Source organism: Myodes glareolus, chromosome 14, assembly GCF_982192425.1.
Source record: "Myodes glareolus chromosome 14, mMyoGla1.1, whole genome shotgun sequence".
Classification (NCBI taxonomy): Eukaryota; Metazoa; Chordata; class Mammalia; order Rodentia; family Cricetidae; genus Myodes; species Myodes glareolus.
Genome location: NC_142039.1, coordinates 53,312,507 through 53,336,848, shown reverse-complemented (window position 1 = coordinate 53,336,848; position 24,342 = coordinate 53,312,507). Strand labels below are relative to the sequence as shown.

The 24,342-nt window shown below is 42.9% G+C and overlaps 1 protein-coding gene across 2 annotated transcripts in view; it reads left to right on the top strand.

Annotated features, from left to right (window-relative positions):
* The window catches only part of F13a1 (coagulation factor XIII A chain), a 169,514-nt gene that overhangs the window by 84,839 nt on the left and 60,333 nt on the right, over positions 1-24,342 (top strand). For both annotated transcript variants that reach the window (XM_048426831.3, XM_085699392.2), the window contains exons 7-8: positions 4,505-4,679; positions 7,106-7,244. In XM_048426831.3, the coding sequence (XP_048282788.1) occupies positions 4,505-4,679; positions 7,106-7,244 (314 nt within the window). The remainder of the gene's footprint in view (positions 1-4,504; positions 4,680-7,105; positions 7,245-24,342) is intronic.

The window sequence follows — 24,342 nt, the reverse complement described above, 5'->3', positions numbered from 1 at the left end:
CCCTATCCTTGTAAAACTTGGCAGTGCCTAATGTCATTAAGGCACCATTCTCTCGGGACTGTGTGAATATTGATTAACAATATTTTGTCACTGAATGGGATGGTGGAGAAATCTTAAGACAGCCCAGTTCTCTCAATTTTTTGCTTATTTGCACCATTTGTCTAGATGACCGGGCAATTTTTTCTTTATATAAAATACAAATTGATTATGAGTTCTAGGTAAGGAACCTGCAGCAAACCACAGACCAAAGATGGCTCTCTAGATTATGGTCATGCCTTTGGTTTCATTTTGAGGGGTCTCTACTTTTTTGTTCTATATCATCTGTGTCCCTGAGAGCTCTTAGCTTCTCTCTAGCAACTTCTGTATTTCCATTAACATTTTTCTATGATATCTCCTTTCTCTTTGTTGTCGTTTGTATACTTTTAACACTCTCTTCTCTGTATCTTGAAGTTAATGATTTATTATTATTTCAAAAATGATATTATTTGGCCATCCATTTGTCCTTCTAGTTAATGATCTCCTTATAGGTTGTGAGAAAATGTTTCATGCTCCTTAGTTTTCTTTTACATATGATACTCTCTCTTCTTTCCCCTCTTCCTGCCAACTAGGTCTCCTGTTCTTCTATCTTTATGCTTTATTTATATACAGTTCTTTTTTGGTATTTTATTTGTTCTGATAGATAAAATCTGACTCTTCTCCACCTAAGATGGAGTTTGCTTCTTCTCAGACCTTCAGTTCTGAGGGCAGTGTATTTCATGGTCTGCTAGGAAATGCACTGGAGACTGGGGCAGGGAAGGGCAATGCACTTAGGAGAGAGTCCATCTTCTCCTTCTTTTAAGGTTCCATTAGCTTTCTCATGCAGAAGCTAAAGTATAGAGCTCATTCTTGTGAGGATACATTCTTGGGTTTTCTAATATTTTCATGTCATAGTCACAGAATATCTGTCTCTTTTGATATGTGACCTTTTCCCACACATTCTTTTCCACAGAAATTGTTACCATTTTTTGTCAGAATGTAGATATAGAATAGCATTATAGTTTCAGATTTTAAAATATAGATGAAAAATTGTAGAGTTGTGTTGCTTCAGCAGTGTGGCTTCTGAAGAACCAGTGGGTAGATTGGAATCTGGGACCTGCTGCTTCCCTGGGCCATTCACAATCTTCATTGGCTCTGGTCACTGGGTGTTAGAGTTTCTTGCATTATCTTATAACATTGATGTTGCTGGTAATAACTTTGGGGTATCTACTTTCTCATTTCTCCAATTCTGTAGACATGATGGGATAAAAATTTAACTTTTATTAATTTATTTTTAAATTATTTTATGTATATAAGTGTTTTGCATGCATGTATGCCTGTGCACCTTGTGGATGCAGGGCCCACAGAAACCAGAAGAGGGTGTCAGATTTCCTGAATCTGGAGTTACAGATGGTTGTGAGCCAATAAGTGGGTGCTGGGAATTGAACCTTGGGTCCTCTGGAAGAGCAGTCGATATTCATAATCTCTGAGCCGTCTCTCCAATCCCAAGGATGGAAATCTAAGGCAGCTATATTAACACTAAAGATCACTTCTAGTTTGTGGTTCCAGGTTTGAATTGTGTGCTAGACCACCGATGACTCAAAGCCATGACATTGGACTCTGCCCCGTCTAACCTTGAGTTCAGAATAGGTTGCTACAACAGCCAACTCTAGAAAGTAAAATTCGCAGCATGCCCTTAGATTTTGTTGTCCAGAAGGGGCTATTTTACTTTAACCCTTTTCATCTGCCACTGAAGACGTATCTCTCAGTGTCTGAGCTCCTTAGAAATCAATGTTCTAATTAGAACACAGTAGCTAATCTGGCCAAATGCTAATAAGTGAGAATTGTGATTTATCTAGCAACAAGGGCAGCATTCCGCATTAACAATTAAACGGTCTTTAGGGAAGAGGGCTATTTATTTCTTACTCTTCTCCCTAGCTGATTGGGTTCAGTTTGTGCTATTAGTAGCCTTCTATTTAATGGCTATTTATCTGAAAATCAGACATCAGAAACACAGTTTCAGGACTTTTGCCTCTGGGATCCATAGACTCTATTTGACTTTTCAATGACAACATGCTGCCCCTCCACAGAGGCCAGACCATATCGCAGACACTCCCCCATGTTCTATCAAAGTTGTCATGGATTTTTTTTGAAAATCTAATCCATATGCAAGGACAAGTTCTGCTCCAGAACAGGACCAGAAGGGTAGGCTGAAGTTGAAGCTTGCATCAAAGGCTTGAACTGGCTGGCAGAGGTCTTTAAGAAACTTGGGAACTTTTCATTCTTTCTACATTCAGCACATTAACTAAGTACTACCTAAAAGCCTTCAGTCTCGCCTGCCCAGAAACCAAGTCAAAGGAGGGAAATTGCATTCCACCCAATACTGGCTACTTACATGAGACTTTTCTAGCCAGCTCGAATGGCATCTCCTCTGCCAAACCCCAAGCAACCTGACCGCCCTCCAACCCAGCTGATTCTCCTCTCCTTGGAGCTCTACCTCTATGTGTTCTGTCTTCCTCGCATCAGAATTCGCTTCCACCTGATTGGCCCTTGTTTCTCCTAAGGAAAAAGGCTTAAGCATATTCAATGTACAGAGCCCATGTGGTTGTTGGATATGGCCCTGATGATTGAACAGTTTTGGAGTGCCAGTTCTTTATTCAGACCTGCTGGAATTTAGACACACATACTCTCACAGATTGAATCTGGTTTCAAAGAACTCTTGAAACATTTCAGAATAAGAGTCCTTTCCAGTCAAGCACAGTAGGCTAAATGGAGAAGTCCAGCAGGTTGTGAGGCTGTGGGTGTGTGTGTGGGGGGGTCAGCAGGCCTGTGAAGCAGCCAATACATAAAGACTTGCCACGTGTTCATCTTTCTTCTACAGCTTCCATAATCTAATCGCCCGGATTCCGTGTTAATTAATGGCTTTTCGCTATTATCCGGACAGACACTTCTTAAACTAATGTGCTTATAAACGACCTGTGGATCATGCTTTAGAGTGCAGATTCCTTCCCAGTAGGCCCAGGAGGAGTGCGATCGCATGTCTCTCTGTTGAGCTCAGCGGATGTTATTATTGCTGATCCCAAACCACGCTCTGTGTATTCAGATTCCCTGTCATGCCAGTTATGAGGCAGCACCCATTTTGAAAAGAACTCCCTCTGTTCCTCACCTGGATTCTGGCTACAATTAAACTGATGAAAGATCCATCCAAAGAGGTAGATTCAGCAGTGTCCAAAAAGAAAAAAAAATTGCTACTTTTTTGCTCTTTGTTTCATTGTCTAGACATCACCTGTCTTTGCCCGTACACATAAGGGATACTAGATGTTTCTACTCCAAGTGTATATCAAGGTTTTTTCAAATATTCTAGCTTGCCACTATCTACTTAAGTCTCTACCATACTAAAATCATAATATCTCAGACCCACTAGGTAAAGAGAAATGCCTTTTAATATAACTATAAAACTAGTCTGAGGTGTGGTTCAGTGGTAAAGTACTTGCCTAGTACAAGGCCCTGGGTTGAGCTTCAACTCATATGTGCATATATGTGTGTGTGTGTGTGTTTGTGTGTGTGTGTGTGTGTGTGTTTGGCATGCATATATACGTACATTAATCATTTTAAACAATAATTAAGAAATATTTTTATTTTATTTATTGTGTATGTGTGGCACGCGTATGTGCTGTCTGCACACATGTTGAGGGCACACATGTACATTTAGAGCCCAGAGGAGGATATCAGGTGTCCTGCTGTATCATTCTCCTCCTTACACCATTGAGATAAGATCTCGAAGAGATGGCAATCCTCCTGACCGCTTCTCACAATACTGGCCATTCCCAACTTTTAACACAGATACTGAGAATTTGAAATCAAGTCATTATGCTTATTCAGCAAGTGTTCTTGTCTGCTGAGCCATCTCTCTAGCCCGAAGAGAATTTCCTTAGTTAAATTTTTAAAAAAAACAGTGATGTACAGTACCCATGAGAATCTATTTTCCCACTGACTTTTAATGGTGCCTTTGGCAACAGGTATTACCCTTTTTCAGTTCATAGCCCTAATACCAACCATGGAAGTCAAAGCCCACTGGATCACTGATTTCCTATTTGTCCGTCAAACCCACCTTTCACCAATACAAGATCCCCTCCTAGCTTTTCCTTTTGCAGGGCTTTCTCCCACATTCCCCATTATTCTAGGCCAAATCAAGTACTCAAGGGATGTTTTTCAAATCAAGTCTAGAAGACTCTTCTAACTCACCATTCAACTACACTTGATAACACTGCTCAGGAGAGTCTTGGTCATCAGATCTTCCCTTTGCACACTTTGGTCTTCCGCCATTACCCTTGGTGGTAAGATGGTAAACTGACCAGGAATGGGAGGTGTTTACACCATGCAGGATACATTGAAGACACTGGGAGCCTCAGCTTGCTCCATGCCAGTCTTGGGGAGGTGATCTTCTAAATGACCTTTCTTCTTTTTCACCTCTTATGGCCTCATTTAGGTGAATGCCAAGGATGATGAAGGTGTCCTAGTTGGATCATGGGACAATGTGTATGCCTATGGCATCCCTCCATCGGCCTGGACAGGAAGTGTTGACATTCTACTAGAATATAGGAGCTCTGAAACACCCGTCCGATATGGCCAGTGCTGGGTTTTTGCTGGTGTCTTTAACACATGTAAGTATTCGATACAGTAATGATTTTTAACACAAAAGAAATTTTACTTCAAGTCATTTTATCTATAACCTGGCAAGGAGACTTAAAAGGTCCCATTGGCTCTATAGAATTTATGGGTGACTATTCTGGGATATAGTCAATGCATAATTAAATTGTGCTGGGCCAAATATGCTCACAGTCTCTCAGACTGCAGAATCTTTATGAGAAGAATGATAGACTGTCTCCTGCATGATCCATCATTTGACGCCCAGAGCAATGGAGGGTTGAAGGGGCTGCGGAAGGAAATGGGGAAATCATGAGCCATTTCAAACATGTCTTTTAAAGATTAAAGAAAAACTAAAATAGCAAATAATAAGGAAAGGTATGTTCTGATTTTTTCTTGAAACAGTCTATAAATACACTTATTTGTTTATTGATGAGGTGTTTAGTACGTACATAGAAGCTTGTCCTAGATTCGAAAGGGAGAGTCAGACCACTTCATCTTCCCCTTCGCCTGTCAGTCTCAGGGAGCCAGACCAGGTAGGGATCAGTTCTCACCGAGCATCTTCACCTCCCCAGCTACCCTCCTGGCGCAAAGTCCATCCAACCTCCAACCTGCAGAGCAAAACAGGTGAGGACAGGCAGTTCTCTTGAGTCTTCTGCATCATTTTACCAAAGAGCACTTGCCTTCCTTGGCCCAGGCAGGGTCACAGTTAGTCCAGTGGATATTTTACAAACTCTACTTCACTGTCTTCACTGTGGGTAGCGATTGCATTCACACACTGTCCCTACCACCTTAGAGAAACAATACGTTCAAGTCAGAGTGTCCTTTCTGCCGCTCACTAATAGAGTGCTTTGCCTAGTTAACAGTTTTTAATAACACATTTTTAAAATGAGAGTCTGGGGGATATAGGCTTGGGAAAGGATACTGTTTTAAATGATTGTGAGACCCACCTATTTCAGCATAAAGTTGTGACAGACCAGGACCTAGTCCTGTTCCACACAAACAGAAATGACATTTTCTTTCCTTTGTTGTCATTTCCTACGGCACGGCCTGTATAAGAATATTTTATGAGCCGTTTGACTACATTCAAGGATTAGAGAACATTCATTTCTTGGGAGCAACTGCCTTCCGGGAGACTGGTCCTATGTCAGACAGAAGCCTGAGCCATTGTGGTGGAAGGTTGGATGGACTGTGTTCCAAGGGACTTTAAAGCCAAACTTCCACAGAGAAGAAGTCGCTCCCCTGAACTCATTTCAGGAAACTGTAAAAGACCTCAGTCCTTCCCACATCTAAATCTGTAATCTAACCTAATATTCACCTACTGCTGTAGCTCAATACCTCTCGGTTTAGAACCAGATAAGACAGTGAAACCTTGCATCTACATATGCTGCTTGCATAAAGGAAGTTGGTTCTCTATGTCTGAAAACAGCCTTTGGTGGTAAAATACGCAAAGGCAGATTTGCACTATAAAGAGTTCACAATACAAACTTGTATTGATTGGAGGAACTGATACCCCAAAGTCAGTCTTCCCCTGTCTTAAACTGAGAGGAAGGCAGACCCTGGAACAAGTCCCCTTCAGTGATAATGTGAACCAGTGTCCAACAATTCCCATTAGAATCCGCCGGGAACAGATCATGAGTGCCCATTGTTGTACTGGTCAGTAGAGGTTGCCTAGGAATGTAGAAGTGGGAAGTCAGTGGTGGCTGTCACCCTGCTGTTTGGTGACTGAGGCCAAGTCATTTAAAGGACAGGACACAGAGCTCCACTTAACTCACATTTGGACTTCCAAAGGTTGTTCTGTTGAAAGGGCTGGATAGTCTTTGTTTTAAAAAAAAATGCTAAATTATTCTGATGGAGGGGAGGAAGGCAAGCCAAGTCATTAATCTTGAAATTGTCAGCTGAATTATTTCCAATGAGCCCTGATGGCTGTCATCCTGGGAGTCAGAGAGGGCATTTGGATTAAGCTTAATCAATAGGTGCATATGGCAAGAGATGCACCCAGGTAATTTATTATCTAACAAGTCCAATGAATCTGTGCTGCACTCCGTACAGAGTGTTCCAAGAGCGAATTTCATCCGGAAGTAGCGTGTCCCACTGAGGGGTTTGCTAACCCTAGCTTATGATGGTTTTTCTAAAAGCTATGTTTTCTGAAAATCCCATGTACAAGATTTAAATTACTGCTCCTTTGGTGACGCTGTGGTTAGGAAGTAAACTACTAAGTAGCACGTGACTTCTGTTATGAATGATCTCCTCGGCACCTGATCCTTGGTTCCAAAAACACAGTCTCTCTCCAGCTCTCAAGGGACTAAACAAGTCGCACTTCTTGGGTGTGGAGCACCCGAGGAAGGGCCTTTTCATGTTGGGAAGGAGAAGAGCCCTGCATAGGGAAAGACTTTTCACTGTGTTTCTCTAGAGGAGTTGATGCGATTGTTTTCACCTCCAGTTTTAAGATGCCTTGGGATCCCAGCACGCGTTGTTACCAATTATTTCTCAGCCCATGACAATGATGCCAATTTGCAAATGGATGTCTTCCTGGATGAAGATGGGAACGTGAGCTCCAAACTCACCAAAGATTCTGTGTGGTAAGTCTGACTTCCAATGCCATGGGCTGGTGTTGGGCAAGCAGGCCATTCCATGCAGGTTACAACATGGATTATGACAAGTGTTTCTCTCTTCCATTTTAAGGACCTTTTGGCATCAAGGGTGTAAATGTCTATTGTCACAGATTTTTTTTTAAGTGGTGAATGGGAAATGTTAATGAGCAGACAGTTTGGGTCCTAGTGATAAAAGACAATCATCCATCTATATGAGAACAGTCATCACAGGCAGCCAGGGGCATAGCTAATTCATGGGCCTGGTTGGTTCTTCTGTAGGGTATATAAATACGACAGTTGATTGGGGACTGTAACCAACATGCACATCTGCCCATAATTTCCTGTGCACCAGTTTATATGCTTGTATAATCTTACCTGTTCTAACAGTTATATCAAGTGATCGATACAAGAGCTCTCAATTACAGATGAAGAAACTGAGGCTCAAAGATTTTTCTCAAGGTTACATATCTCTAAACTGGCAATACACTCCATCTTCTCCGATTCTTAACCCCACCTATTTTAACTTCAGAAATATGGGATTCCTCCTTGAGTATAGGCTTGAACTTGGCCTTGATGGTGTGCCCAGATTTCATTTAGAGATCAAGATGGGGAAAGGCGACACTGCTTCCAAACACTAGCTTCATGTGTCATTCACCGCCTTGGAGTTCAGTACCAGAGGCTGGCTTTCCTATAGAGTCAGCACCCAAAGAGGCTGTGCTTTCCGTAGAGAACCCATCGTTCTGATGCAGCACCCGTACCTTACACCTCCGGGTCCAAATAGAGGAAACTCTATGTGGGAATGAAACTGGGATGGAATTGGAGTTGTTACCAAGCATTGAACTGGGTGAAATTTCCAAGCCAAAAAACTGTCCTTCGTAGTCATCCTTTGTAAGTCATCAAGTTAAATGCTGTCAGTAGTAAAAGCTCCCAGATGGGGATGGTGGGAAGTTACAAGCTCGTTTTGAAGAGAAGGTAAAAGTTAGCTGCACCTGAGAAAGCCACACTGTGGGCACGGATTGGCTTCGGGAGCAGCACTAACTCACTAGGACCTGTAAGTGGCCACTAGGGAGGATTGAACAAGGGAAGTGGCTGAAACGCCCCCAACTCACAACATCGGGTTACCATGAATAAAAAACAGCCTCTTAGTTGAAGGAATGAGTTGAGACAGGGTGCTGGAGGGCTTGGGCAGGATAGAGCCTGGCTCATGGAAACCCAACAGCAATTTAAAGGACTGTTTAAGTCAGTGGAATTGCAGTTGACAGCCCTGTCTGTCTGAAATGGCCAAAATATCAGCCTCTAAAGTTCACTGTCAATGGTAATGACAGGATGAGAATTATTCTCTTTTCTCTGTAGTACTGGAACACTCGCATGCGCGTGTGCACGCGTGCGCGCGCGCGCGCGCACACACACACACACACACACACTACCCCTTAATATAGGCTCCTTCACCCTCCCAGCTCCTTTATCCAAATACTCCCATAGGTTCCCTATGAGGAACCTACCATAGTGCAATGAGGCCCCAAATTGTTGGTAAAAGTCATGAGGTGGACTGTTCTTGCTGCTGCCATCCCTTCATCTCTGACACTTCTGAGTCCTGTTCCCTGTCTCAGAGCCTTCCTCCAGTGTTTCTCCCAACCCATAAGCCCTTGATCCTAGTCTGATCTGCTATAATCCCAGTGTACACAGTGACCTAGGTTTCCTTTTCCTCGTCAGATAAGACTCAGGAGTTTCAGTGTATGGAGATAAAGCATCTCTTTGACAGTGGCCTGTGCTACCCCAAATCAGGACACACCCAGACTCCAAGGACAGGGGCAAAAGGACTCAGCGTCTTGGTTCTTCAGCAGACCAGCTGTGTGACCTTGACAAAGGCAGACTTTCTCTGTGCCTTTCTCCTCCTCTAAAGCAGAAATGACTGAATTCCCGACTTCACTCAGGGCAGAGCCGAGTGTAGCAGGTGCCTAATGAACACTGGCTGCTGGGATCGCCTTCTTTATTAGATGCACAGCTGGAGTCTCGGGGAGGCAATATGCTTCCATCCTCCTGAGCACCTCAAAGAGAGGGGTGCGCAGTGTCCTGAGATGACTGGTACCTCTGTGACTTTGGGGTCTTTTAAAGAAAAGGTAGACACTTGTCGGGCTTGCACAAATACCAGGGTACTTTATAAAGTACGTCTGTTCCAGGAAGCCAGACCGCGTCAAGGACTCTCCTTGCTTGAGGGGCTGGTAAGGACTGTCCTGGACTTAACAGCCAAGATGCAGCCATCACAGCCACGCCCCCACAGCAAGCTTTGGGTCAGGCTGTTGTTTGCTGTTTGTCTTTAGGGAAATGACTTCACTTCTCTCAGGGTCTTTATGATCCCGACAGCTCCCACTTCCTAGCGGAGTAACCGTGACAAGGAACTCAATGAGGCTGTCCAGGTGGAACTCAGGTTGAGCACGTCTCATTCCCACACCCTAAATTTGAACTATTACGCAATCCGGCACTGCATGGGTACATGCAGAGAATTCCGCACCTGCTCTCATATGAGAATCAGAATCACCACAGAACATGCTGAAATATGCCATGCATATGTGAAATATGTCACACCTCCGACTGTTTGTGAGGTGTATGACACCAAGGTCAATGTCAAGTCTAGATTTCGGTTCTCCCTCCAAGATACCTTACTATGTATATGCAAATGTTACGAAATCTGAAGAGATCCGGGAACTCTGGCCCTGGGATAGTGTTCTTAGTCTATACTGACTAATGGCAGGCTGATGCTGGTTACAGCAAGGCTGGCCAGGGGCAGGAAGGAAGGCTGGGGGAAGAGACTGACACTAAGCAGAGACTAAAGCGTGGGTGGGAACGTTTACTGAGCATCATCTGACTACTCAGACAGAGGCCACTCTTGACCTCGGCAGTTTTCTAACACAGTTCTGAGGAACAAGCAGCCTTGCCCAATCCCATGAACTCACCTCCCTCATGGAGTCCAATGTCCCCACAAAGGATCCCGCCCCAGGCTGACTTCTCACTCCTGTACTCAGCGTCAGCCCCTCCCCTCTCTATGGAAAGAAACCCACAAAAATGGATGCTCCACCTTTCTCTCGACCCTTTGACACTTCAATCCCAAAGTCCACAGACTGTGCTAACCTGATTTGTTTAATTTAGGACTCTCTGACCTAGGGCATCTCCCTTTCAGAATTCATTCAGGTTTATGAACGCCAAAATCAGGAACCAGACCAGCAGGGCCTTTCTGGGAGCAGGCTCAGGAATATGCAAGGGGAGGTGGTGTGGGGCACCAAGGACAGGTAGTTTAGCTTCCTACTTCCTGTTTGCTGTCTTAGGTCCCTGTGGTAGATAGACTCCCTAAGGGTGCCTGGAGGGAATGCAGCATGTAGGGGAGACACCTGTGAGTCACTGTAGGCAGTTTGCTAAAATGACTGACCTGGCATCTTACTGCTGGATTATGGGAATGTGAGGGCCTCTCTATGAGCGAGAGTCTTTCATGCTCGGTCGACATGGCAGCTTCACTAGGCTTTACAAGAGCAGTTTGGCCACCTCATGATTTGAAGGTCATTGTGGAGTTGGAAACAATTTTAAAAGAGAGATGTTGGCCCTTACCGGGTCAGGGAAGGTACTTCATAGCAGGGCTGCCCTCCTGCCTGTGCAGGTATCACCCTGTGTCCCTTGGCTAGAATGAGTAGAGTCTGGTTTGAGGACTCTGGGTGGAAAAGTGTGCCCTTCTTGGCTTCTACCAGTCAGAATGCAGCTTCCATCAGGAAACAGTGTCTGGTTTCTTACTTGGGGGGTGGGGCGTTGTTTTGTTCTGTTTTTTGCCTTCATCTAGCAGCATGCAGGGCATAGAGCAAGCATGGAGTAAACAGTTTCATTTGGGAAAACAATAAAATGCTCAGCAAATGAATGAACATCATTTTCTCATCCTACAAACCCTACAGCACATAACTGTCTCCAAACCTCAGGTACTGAGGCTCCGAGACAAAGTAATCAGGCTCAGTGCCCTTGAGAAGCTCCCCAGTGTTTGTCAGGAGACAGCACATATAGAATACCCTCCATAAAAAGCAAGGAGCCTCATAAGATGCACTGGGAAGCAGAAAGACCAGAGGGAGACTTTTATTCTAAACCCTGAGAAGCAAGGCTGCTCTCATGGGAAGTGGCCATGGAGTCAGAGTCATTATCCTCCTGCAAACTTCTGGCTGTGTTGGCCAAAGATGGAAATCCCCAGGAAATGCCCTTAGTCCACAGATAGAACCCAGGGGTATGTCACTAAAGGTCCAAGGGCTGAACTGAGATGATCAGACATTTACTGCTTCTGGGACCAGAGATAGACCTGCATGTAAGGATTATCGGTTATTATGAGATAGGTATTAGACATTCAGTCCATTTTCACTTTTGTGGAGGGGCCTTTGTAGTCCTTCCTGTATGTTAGCCAGAGCCTCTTACTTCATGCCACCCTCTGAAGGGGATAATGCTCCCCCAGCACTCAGGAGCAGTTAGTTCTTGCTCGCTAGGGCTGAGACTGAGTGGCTGTTACCTAGGTATCATCGCCTCTCCCCTATCCCCACAGTGATGGCCTGTTATGTCCTCTGCCTCCTTAGCGCAAACCCTGCCCTTGCTTTCTGATCTGCTTTAGAGGCCTCAACTGTGAGCATCCTCCCAGAGTCTCTCTTAGAACCTACCATCACTACCCATGGAACAGTGACCCTTGACTGTCTGTATCCCAGAGCTTCCCTCCCACCCGCTCCAGCATTCTCCTCGGGCTAGAGGAAGCACAGTTGCCCCTGGCTTAGCCATGGTTTCAGTTACCACTGTTGACTTTATGATGAGGCAAAGGCACGTCACGATTTAAACTTGACCTTTTCCACAGCTGGCAAGCTCTGATAGGATCCTCTCTTGTGACCCTGGGCTGAGGCAGATGTTCGTCGCTCTGGCCTAGACACGCTGCCACACAGGGAGAAGGGCCCACACTTCACAGTGCAGATGCTCAGCTAGTTAGCTAGAAAGATTTCACATTTAGGTGTTTTTAACTTAGGAGCAGTATTCTCTAGAGAAGGAGAGAAGGCTTACTAGAATGGACTCACTGTGTCCAGTATTAACATGTGACATTGCCATCTACAAAGTTTATGCTCTCTCTCTCTCTCTCTCTCTCTCTCTCTCTCTCTCTCTCTCTCTCTCTCATACACACACACACACACACACACACACAAGTACACACATACACACATGCACACATACACAAACACACAAAATCACAAAAACATGTCATGATGGAAACTGGAGAAATGGTTCAGTGGTTAAGAGCACTTGCTCTTCTTATAGAGAACCCAAGTTCAGTTTCTAGCTCCCAACCTGCAGCTTACAACCAGCCTAAATTCCAGTTCTAGGGAATCTAGATGCCTTTTTCTGGCCTCCATCGGCACCAGGCACACACATGCATGCACACACACACACACACACACAGAGAGAGAGAGAGAGAGAGAGAGAGAGAGAGAGAGAGAGAGCATATATGCAGAAAGACATTCATAAATATAAAATAATTTTTAATAAAGTCACAAAATATTTTAAGTAAGATTGTTATTTTGTGTTGGTTCACATTCAGAGCTACCTGAACAGCTTGTAACTCTCAAGCCATGGTTGGACATGCCTGACATAGAAGAGGCTAGGTAGTCCAATAGTGGCCATGTGCGTCCTGAAGAAGCTTAGAACCCAGTAGTTGCTGAATCCATGAAGCAGAATGTCTCAGTGGCCTCAATCTGGTACTGAAGACCTGGGCAACGCCTATAGAGTCACTGGTACCCAGTCTGCACTAGCAGGCAAAAGAAGTCACATAGAAACCTATTATTTCATAAGTTAAACTCTCTTTCTCTTTCTCTCCAGTATACACACACACACACACACATTGTAAGGTAGCATGAATAGATCTGACACTAATTGCCCAGAAGACCCAGGACAAGTTGCTCATCATCTCAAGACCTTTACGTTCTCATATGCAAATGTAATACATCAGTATTAATGAGCTGTAGAGTCCCTCCCAGCTTTAAAAATAGCTTTATTTTAATAAGTTATGCTGTTCTTTTCTGCAGGCCTTTTCTGTATAGTTCAGCATTGTCTGTCACTTGCTTTGTGTGACGACTACAAGCGTGCACATGGCCAGGCTATGGCCTGTTCACTCATACTAAGGGGCCTCTGGGTGAAATGACCTCACATCAGTTCCCTGGAGGAAAGAATAAAGGAAATATTGACCTTCCTTCACTACTATCTGGAAAGAGAGCAGTTGTATTGTCTGTGCTTCTCACTTCCACGCCCAGCCTCTCTGCAGTGGAAGTGTCCATTTATAAACCAAGCCCTGGCAGAGCAAGCCCTGGTGTGCTGGAGGCTCATCCTCCTACAGTTAATGCCCGCTACACCCTACATGGTGGTCTATGCAACACAGGCACATTTTACATTAGCTTATATGTGATGTGTATTCCTAGAAGCTGGACTCATATTGCTGTGTCATCCTCAGTTTCAATCACCGTGGAAAATAGAATGATCTGAAAATAAATTCCCAATAAAATAGTATAGAAGAAAAATCCTGAATACAGACTGAGCTGCTTAAAGATATTGGAGGGTTTGTGAAATTAGCTCATCATGCATCCAAGTTACTAATTCTGAAACTGTATCCAAGACGTTTGTTTTCAAACATTATCTTCCTACCCATATTTTTGGCCAACTCGCTCTTACAACGATCAGCAGGAGTTACCTCGTGAGCTCTGCCGTTTGCAGACTGGGAAGGTACAACAAACACGGACCACCATGTTAAACAAAGGACTTGCCGTTACTTGCAAATTTACCTCCAGGAAGAAAGTATTGTGGACCGCTTTCTGCGCATCCGCCATTGCTCTAAGTGATGACACATTTAACCTGCGCAATTCTTACCAGCCTCTCCAGAGGTGCCTATCATTGTCCTCATTTAAGATGAAGAAACAAGCACAGAACTTGACCAAGGTCCCAGTCAGTAGGTGTCAGATTGAATTGCAACGCCATGGACCTAAACTGAGAGTGCTTTCATATATATATATTCATTCATTGGAAAATAACTCAGAGATATAGAATCTGCTCTTTTGAGGTACACAACTCAGTATTCTTACTATCTTCAATGATGGGCAATCCTCACTACCTAGCACATTTTCATCACTCCCGAAAGAAACCTTCTCCTTCCTCCCGCCACTGACAGCTGCTAGATTTTTCTGTTCTGTGGAGGTTCCCGGTATGGACATTTCATGTTCATGGAATCATACACTGTGTGGCCTTTCATGGCTGATTCCCTCCACAGATAATGCTTCTCATGGCTCATCCATGTTGTATTACATGCCAAGACTTACTCTTTTTACCTGATGAATGCATTTCCCTCTGTGGACAAAGCTCATTTTATTTAGCTGTTCATCAGCTGTGCTTTGGAATTGCACTAGGGTCTTCTATGAATAACCCACGCTGATCATCACATAAGTGTCTTTGTGAGAGTGTGTGTTTCTAGTTTTCTTAGACTCGACATAGTTAGCATGGTTTGATCATATGGTAACATTATGTCTAACTGTTTGAGAAACTGACAAACTTATCTCCAAATCAGTCCACTGTTTTACATTCCTGCCAATAGAACACCAGGGTTCCAACTTCTCTGCCTATTTGCCAAAGTGATGGTTTTCTTGGGTTTGGTTTGGTTTAGCTTTTGAATTGTTACAGCCATCCTAGTGAGCATGAAAGGGTATGGTAGATTTTAATGTCCATTTCTCTGTGGAATGATGATGTTGAATGACTTTTCTATTTTACTGTTTATGTATAATTTTTGGCAAAAATAGTCATTTAAACCCCTGTTCAGTTTTAAAATTGGGTTGTCAATCACTGCATTATAACTGTAGTTACATGTTCTGGATGCAAATAAGCATTTCTCTAATCTCTGGGCTGTCTCTTTCATGTTATTAACGGTCTATTTTAAATCAGAAAAATAAGTGTTTATCAAAGCCATCTTATATTTTTTTCTTTGGTTGCTTATACTTTATTATAATGTGTAAGAGATCATACAGTTCAAGATTAGAAATATTTACCCCTCTTTATCTTTTTGAGTTTTCTAATTTTAGATCTTATAACTGAATCTAGGACTCAATTTAAATTAACTTCTACTCAGCAGGAAGGGGGTAAAGAAAAAGTAAGGGGAAAGTTCAGAAGAGTTGCTTCTGGCTGTTGTAGAAAAACCAGGCTACAGGTAGAACTCTTTATACCAAGTGATCACTGAGTCAAGAGAATAAGAACAAACCCCAAGTTTAGAACTTTTCAAGAAGTGTCTAGAAGAGCGTAATAACAACAATGGGCGTAGAAGGAGATTTGAGGGTATTCAACCCTGTCCTCTTCTCTTCGCTGAGCTACTTCTAGGCTGTATACTTTCACAGCTACTGAGGCTGTTGTCAAGACTGCCATGGAGATTGGCAGAGGGAGGTGGGAAAAAAAAAGAATACAAAGATCAGGGCGCTTACCAAGACTGACATGATTTTCTTGAATAAATGTTGTTTAGCTTGTTGCAAGTCCCTTGTTCATTACTGGACTTCTAGAAGAGTTGGTCTGTTTGTCTCCCCGATATTATTGTTGCCATTCTGCCATTGTAGAAGTGCTTCCCAAAGTGTATTCTTATAATTTTTTAAATGTGCACGGGTATTTTCCCTACATGTTTGTCTTTGCACCCCATCCTGCCTAGTGTTCACAGAAACCAGAAGAAGCCACCGTATTTCCTGGGACCAGAGTTATAGATAGCTGTGAACTGCCATATAGGTGTGGGAAACCAAACCCAGGTCATCTGGAGGAACAGCCAGTGCTTTTAACCACTGAGATCACTTCCGCGCGCCCCCCCCCCATCTATTTCTAACACTCCTTAAGTGGATCCAAATGGAGGAATCCACCAGACCCTCAAAGGGGTTATATTTTATAGGGATATTTTTAGCATCTAATTTAGTCTTCTTACATATATATCTTGAAATATGTAATGCACAGTAATGAGTCACTTAATGAGGAGGATGCCTTCTGGGAAATACATTGTTAGGTTATTGCGTTATTCAAATATCATGGAGCACACTTACACAAGGAGAGACACTACAGGCCAGTCAGTTAAAGTGGCCTTGTAAAGCCATCAGGACATGGTGGAGGCGGTCTGCAAGTGCTGCTGATGTAACACAGTATACCACTTCACAGCAAACTTCGACTCCTTTTATTTATTCTTTGAGATGGCCAGGGAGAAGTTGGAGGCCTTCTTACACCCACCTTTCAACTTCATTTATGTATGTATTGGTTTTTTGAGACAGGGTTTCTCTGTAGCTTTGGAGCCTGTCCTGGAAGTAGCTCTTATAGATCAGGCTGACCTCGAACTCACAGAGATCCGCCTGCCTCTGCCTCCTGAGTGCTGGGATTAAAGGCATGTGCCACCACCACCCAGCCCTCTTTTTATTTATAATAACTCACTAAGTCCATTTACTGCTGCCTGTATACTCATGAGCATGGGGCACCACCCATTGGTGCATGGACAGTTTCACAGCAGCTCCATCCCTCAGCAGCCATCAACTCCTTCTAAGCTACTCAAGAGCCACTTCCTCATTTCTTTGGAATGTTGACTGGCATGGGCATCTCTTGTGTAGGCAGTCATGACTGCTATGACTTCACAAGGACACCTATCGTATCATGTTGAGAAGACACCATTTGCAGGAATCTTTCCCAAGATCTGGCTCTTAAAATTTTCGCTCTACCCCCTCTTTTTCAAGTTGTTTCTTTACCATATGGAGGTAGGGAGTATGATGCAGATGTTCCATTTAGGACTGACCACTCCAGAGTCTCTGTTCTTGGTCCATTTGTGACTTTCTGTATTGATGTGGGAGAATTGTCTGTATTCTGTCAATCATGTATTTTAATAAAACTCTGATTGGCCAGGCAGGAAGTATAGGTGGGTCAACCAGACAGGAAGTAGAGGCAGGGCAATGAAAATAGGATAAGGCTAGGGAGGAGAAAGCTCCCTCAGTCACTCCTGTGCAGACCACCGAAGAGGCAACATGTAAGCTGTCACACTGAGAAAGGTACTGAGCCCATGTGGCTAACGTAGATAAGGATAATGGGGTAACATAAGTTATAAGAGCTAATAAGTAGCCTGACCTAATGGGCCAATCAGCTTTATAACTTATAGAGATCTCTGTGTGATTGATTTTCTCTTTGGGCTTGCTGGCTGTGGGGTACTGGGTGGGACAGAAACCCCAACAAGCTGGCCCTGCATGTTACATATAATCTTATGGAGTCCTGTGTGTGATTTTCCTTGGGGTATGCTGGCTATGGGGTACCAGGCGGGACAAAAACCCTAAACAAGCCGGCCCTGCATGTTACACTGTATCAGTTGCCATCCTCTACAAAAAGAGGCTTCTCTGGTGAGGGCTGAGAGCTATACTAATTGGGTACACAGGTAAGTATTTAGAAGGCAGTTTTATACTGCCCACATTAAATAAAATAATAGTAGTAGTCGCTCCTTTAGGAACCTGTAGCCATAGGTTCTCTGTCTATTGTCCAATGCCAAGCATAACTTCTGCACTGTGGAGCAGGCCTTAAATCTGATGAGAAAGTAGATGATTTTTCCAATACCAACCATTCCACGGTTGAATCAGTGAGCAGATCTTTGCAGGCTTGTTCTTTTAGAGTTTCCAGGGTTCACCACTGTGTGAGATTGCAATTTCTCTCTACCCCAACAGCCTGCACAGCACCTTCTGGGGCTATGAAAGCTAACCAGCAAGGAAGAAGATTCCAAATTAGTACCAGCTTGATTTCATCATGTCTTATGGCCACAATGAGTGGTATCTTCACCAACAGTCATTCAGTCAGAGTCACCTGGGCAAGCAAGAGCAATGGCAAATGGCAGTAGCTTGTATTTTCTGGGGGTTCTCTGAGATCTCTCTGATTAACAACTTGAAGGGAGGTATCCTGAACCTGGTGTTAGGATTTTTGTGTGATAACCCATGCCTTTTGGGAGGATCGTTATCCTATTTAGAGTTGTGTGTGTGTGTGTGTGTGTGTGTGTGTGTGTGTGTGTGTATGAGAGAGAGAGAGAGAGAGAGAGAGAGAGAGAGAGCCTAACATAAAATAATAGGTTTCCTCGTGACTTTCCTGTGTCCCTTATTGTTACTCATTGCTCTTCCACCCTCTCCCCTGCCCTGTTCTGCCACCCCATTTAAGTCTTTCACTCAATTATCTTCTTTTCTGCCTCACACCACCTAAGTTCTGCAATCCCTCTTCCCTTAAGACATTGGCTCACTCCCACAATGGCCCCTTCTTGTTTCCTGGATTCTTCAGGTAATCAAGTGAAACATAAAAACATATAAATACGAAGAACTAGGGTCCACCTGTGAGAAAGAGCACTTCTTGTTTATCTTTCTGAGTCTGGGTTACCTCACACAATATAACTTTTTCCAGTCCCTATCTATTTAAACTTTGTAAATCAACAGAAATATACTCTGACGCAATGTTTAAGATATGGTACAGCAAATACATAGCTCAGTAACCTAACTGTCACATACGGTGTGCACAGTCGCATGTACTACGCTTTGTGGAATGGGCAACGTGGGAAGTTGCTTTATCACAGTGTCCCCCCAGCAGGTGAGAAAGACAGTGTCGTAACACAGGACATCACTGTGAAACAGTGACTTTAGCTCAACTTTAGTAACCTGTGATTATCACAAATGGAGTTCCCCATCAATCAAAACATTGTTATGACACATGACTATATAATACACATGTCTTTGTGTCTTCATTCCTCCTGTATACCATTAGGTATTACACTGAGGTTTTAGAAATTGTGTGTTCAGAAAGTTGTCTACAGGTTTCACCTTAATATGGTAAACAGATGTTAGAAAGGGAGATTTTGTCGTGAGGGAGGGTAACTGTTCTTTAACATTTCTAGAATATCACATGAGATCTCTTCCTCTCGCTCCCATCCTGCTGGGATATCTCGAATGAACACTTGTAGTCCGTGTTCTAATCATCTTGTCTGAGAGTGACAAAGAGGATTGCATGTACTTATTGTGAAATTAGTCAGAATGAGAAAAAAGCAGGGTATCATCTATAGAAAAAATACATGCTAAGATTATTTTTTAAGGAAATTCCAGGTTCTGGTTTATCCTGGATTCTGTCTAAGAGAGATGCACCATCTACACCATTACAGTTACCAAAAATTAAAAAAATTAGAAACTAATAAAAATATGTATCATCAAGGCTAATTTCATTAATGAGTTAATAAGATAGCTTTAAAGTTTATTTAAAAATAAAAGATATCCTGTACCAGGGCCCAGTCAGATAAGTGTATTGTTCCCCCCTCATGAAAAAAACTTCTCTTTGTAATAGACAAAATGCAGTACAGAGAGCCATGTCTGGTCAAAATGCAGAGAACAAGAGATCATGAGAGCCCAAGCCTAATTGTTCCATTTGCAACGGTGCTGCTGCACCCAAGTCTCAAGGAACACAGCAGAAGAGGAATCAGAAAGACTGTAATCATCAGAGAATCAGAAAGTCTGCTATGAGATTGCATTTCCTAGAGATGGCAGGGAAGCTACATCCGTGATGCCTCACCAATGCGACTGCCTAAAGATGACCTGAGAAAAGCTAACACCAATAGGCATGCTAACATGGAAGAGGGGAATCTGACAGAAAACCACAGGTAGCCAAGGAACGCAGAGAACAGGGGAAATGCTTAGCCAACACCAAGTAGTCAGCTCTAAAATCATATGAGAAATATTAAATTAATTGAGCTGGTTGTATATATATACACTGACAATTAAAGAAGAAGACTATGATTTTGAGAGGGATCATGTGGGGTTATGGAGGATAGATTGATGATAGGGAAGGGTAGAGAGAAATAATGTAATTATATTTTAATTTTTAAAAATTAAAGAGAAAATATTAATCCTTTAAAAAGTACAAAATAAGAGCTATCAGCTCTAGAATATTTATTCATAGACATCTCTATAATGCAAAATAAGAACTTTGGAACCTACTGAGACTGTTGTCAGAATGTTTGTAATCCTCTCTCATAATTATGGGGAAACTTGGGCTGAATTTATTATAGAAAGTTTTTATACATTAGAGTTATACAAATGCAGATCTTCAAAAATCCAATCTTTTCTTCATTTTCAGGCAGGAAGGCAATTTCTAACTTGCTATGCCAGAAAGCGTGATGAAGTGAACAGGGTCTCATTTTCAATATGAATCTGGCAGGGTTGGGGGCAGGTGGCTTCTGCTCACAGTGACAAACAAATACAAGTCAACATGAATGGGTGCCACCCTCTTTCTTGAGCACGCTGAGATTTGTTTTTATTGGGTTGTTTTTCATTTAAAAAATACACAAAAATGATAAAAGCAGGAAAAAAGATATCTGTGTGATCATCCCCTAATTTTCTAAAAATTTCTTTTAGTCAAGCAAAATTTTTCTAATAAATGTTCAAGTTACCCGAGTTACATCTCCAATGTACCTCGAAGATAGAGTGGAATAGAACTGATGGAGGGCATAGTCCCAGATGACTTGCTAAGTAGACTCAGATTAAGTACTCCTTTTTTTTTTCTCTGTAAAGCAGTTGAGTTCTGGACTGTTGCTTAGTCAGTGTGTCCTATAAGAGCCACACTGTTATTTAGAGCTAATGTCCTTCCTATTTGATTTCAGTATTTTATGGGTAATGCATGTCTGTGTCAGAGAAGCTGTTAATGATTTTGATAAATACACTAGTTTTATGTTGGGCATCACAACACATCCCTAAGTCCACTCCCATATGCAACTTCTCCCTACCTGTGTCTCATGTGACTCAAGAGAGTATATTAAAATTAACTTGCCAGTGAGAGGAATAGAATCCCTTGCCTTCCCAGTACAAATTAGAATAGGCTCCTTCATTACTTATCATTTTCCTTGATGGATAATTGGCGTCTTTCACGGCATCCTCCACCAGTCTATTGCTCAGCATCATCACACAAATTATCAGGGATGGTTCAAGGGGTTCCTAACTGGAAAGAACGGAAGCAACCATGCTTTGAAAAGAGGGGCGAGCTTGCTGGTTTCCGCCTGACCAGACCTCTGGCCTTTGATTGACATGACTCGGAAGTATCCAGGTGCTCCCTCCCAGTTTCAGCACTTAGGCAGCCCTAGCAGAGAGCAGCTACGTTCTGAAGGAATCCATGGCTCCCAGCCCTCTGCTTCATAAACTACTCCCCAGTCTATCTCTGCACAATTTCAGTTCGCCATCTCTCATCATCATATTTCCTAACGGTCAGGGTTTTCCTCAATCTCAACGTTCACTTCCACTTTGAAGTGTCTCGTTTGATAATTCTGAGTCCACCGATTGGTCCCCACTTGTTGCTCCCAATTCCCACCCTCTCCATCCCATTCCCATCTGGTTCCCACTGCCACATTCCGCGCAGGCTGTCACTATTGTCTTCTTCCTCATGACTGTATTGGAAAATCAGCAGACCCAGGGCTCTTGGGCTAGCTCCATCTGCCACTCAAACACAGACAATATATGCAAGGCATCCCAGTGCCTGTCTGCCTTTCAGCTGCTACCAGTTTTGCAAATGAAAGAATTCTAAACATTTGGCTTACAGTTGAAACTGCTCCAAGATCTCCTTCAGAGGGCTCTCTCTGCATCTAATTTGTGCTCTCGTGCAGCTTTATAAAGAAATATAAACAAATTATTGGCTTCTTTCTTCTCTTTTAAGAACTCTTTCTGTGGAACTTTTCTGTTTGGGTATTTAAAAAATTAGCCAAGGCTATTAGGAGGTAACTAAAGAGTTAGTCAAGGCTAGTAGGAAGGGGATTAAACCATTAGCCAAGGTTTTGGGGTGTTAAAGAGTTAGCCAAGGCTGTAGACTAATTAAACAATTAGCCAAGGCTATGTGATGTTTAAATGGTTAGACAAGGCTACGAATATTGAAGCTGCTAGCCAAGGTAGAGGTTTGTTTGCTTAAAGTCACTACTTGGTTTTATTTGAACCCAAAACACATGCATCCAAGAAGTCCATCTTGGTCTCAGATACATTCTCTGGCCAGCTGTCCTCCATTCCATGAGCTCCTTGCACCTCTGGAAAGGATTGTCCTGGTGATAGGTCTAGGGCAGATCTTGAACCATGCTTTAACTTCTGATTTTTTTTTTAAAAAAAGTAGTCATTTTGGGCTGGTGAGATGGCTGAATAGGTAAAGGCACTTGCCACCAACCTGTTTATTCCCCAGAATCTGAATGGTGAAGGGAGAGAACTGACTTCTGCAATTTGTCCTCAAATCTCTAGTGGTCTTGGACAGGCACACATAGACAAGAAAGGAAGGAAGGAAGGAAGGAAGGAAGGAAGGAAGGAAGGAAGGAAGGAAGGAAGGAAGGAGAGAGAAAGGGGGAGGGAGGGAGGGAGGGAAGGGAAGGAAGGAAAAAAGAAAGAAAGAAAAATAAAAGGAAAGAAAGAAAATTTAAAATATTAATATTAATTTCTGGAAGGAAAGTTAAGACATGCTTATCATTAAAATTTTTCAAATATTGCAAAAATGTGCAAAAGCAAGGGTCACCCTTTTCTAACTACTCAGAACACTGGTAATATTTTTTTAACATTCTTTCATGCCTATGTATATTGCATGTATTTTTATTGCTGCATAGTGAAACTTCACGAACTTATCAGCTTTAACCAACATGTATTTACCATCAAGCAGTTTTTGTGGATTGAAAATTTGGCACAGGTTGGGTGGAACGTTTGCTTGGATCTCAGATGGGCACTCAGACTGTTGGCCGGGGCTGTTGTCCAGTCTGATGCTCAAGGTCCTCTCCAAGCTCACCCAGGCAATGATGATGAACACGTACCATCCATAGCTCTGAAGCGTTACTTCTGAACATGAGTATACCACAGACTTTATTCCTGCCTGCTTCAGGTTTAAAAATATTTGGTCACTTATTGGACAGCTTAGGTTGCTGTGGTTTTCAGTATTCCATTCTGATAAATCATGCTAGGAAGAATATTCTTAGGTCTTGATTTTTTGCACTTATGCAATTGTTTCTTTGTATATTAATTCAAAACAAATAAGTTTATAGGATCAAATAATAAACTAAATCAAAGCTGGTGGCCACTTACAAGAACATGAATGACGGGTTACTTAATGAAGGATAGATAATTGGAAAACAGCCACATTACCAAAAAGCCCATCCTAACATTTGGGTCACTGGAGCTCCTTGTCCGACTGCAGGCAGCTCTACCAGAGTCTCTCCCCAGCAATTGCTTTTTTTTTCCAAGACAGGGTTTCCCTGTGTCTTTGAAGCCTGTCCTGGAACTAGCTCTGTAGACCAGGCTGGCCTCTAACTCACAGAGATTCACCTGCCTCTGCCTCCCGAGTGCTGGGATTAAAAGCATGTGTCACCACTACCTAGCAATTATTGCTTTCATAATTCTATCAAGGGACCTTGCAAATCTCCTTTAAACTTCATGGATTTTCCAAGCTTTGTAAATTTCATTAACTTCCTGACATGTCCTCTTTAGGGTTGCTATTGCTGTGATGAGACACCATGGCCAAAGCAACTTGGGGAGGGAAGGATTTATTTGGTTTACATATCACACTCCACTGAGGGAAGCGAAGTAGAAACTCAAGCAGGGCAAGAACCTGGAGGCAGGAGTTGATGCAGAGACTATGGAGGGGTGCTGCTTACTGACTTGCTCCTCATGGCTTGCTCACTTTGCTTACTTATAGAACACAGGATTCCCCAGACCAGGGGTGGACCCACCCACAATGGGCTGGGTCCTCCCACATCAATCAGAAAAAATTCCCTACAGGCTTGTCTATGATCTTATGAAGGTATTTTTTTCAATTGGGGTTCTCTCCTCTCAGATGACTCCACCTTGTGTCAAGTTGACCTAAAACTATCCAGCACACGTCTGAGCATCTTGCTTAATCTAGGAAGTAGCTACAAAAAAAGTTCTTGCCTTTGGGAAGGCCTATCTGGATTCTGATCATCCTGCTGAGTTGACAGCATCTTTAAAAGGACTCCAAAAATCACTGTCTGTCATTGAATCCAGAGTATAGGAAG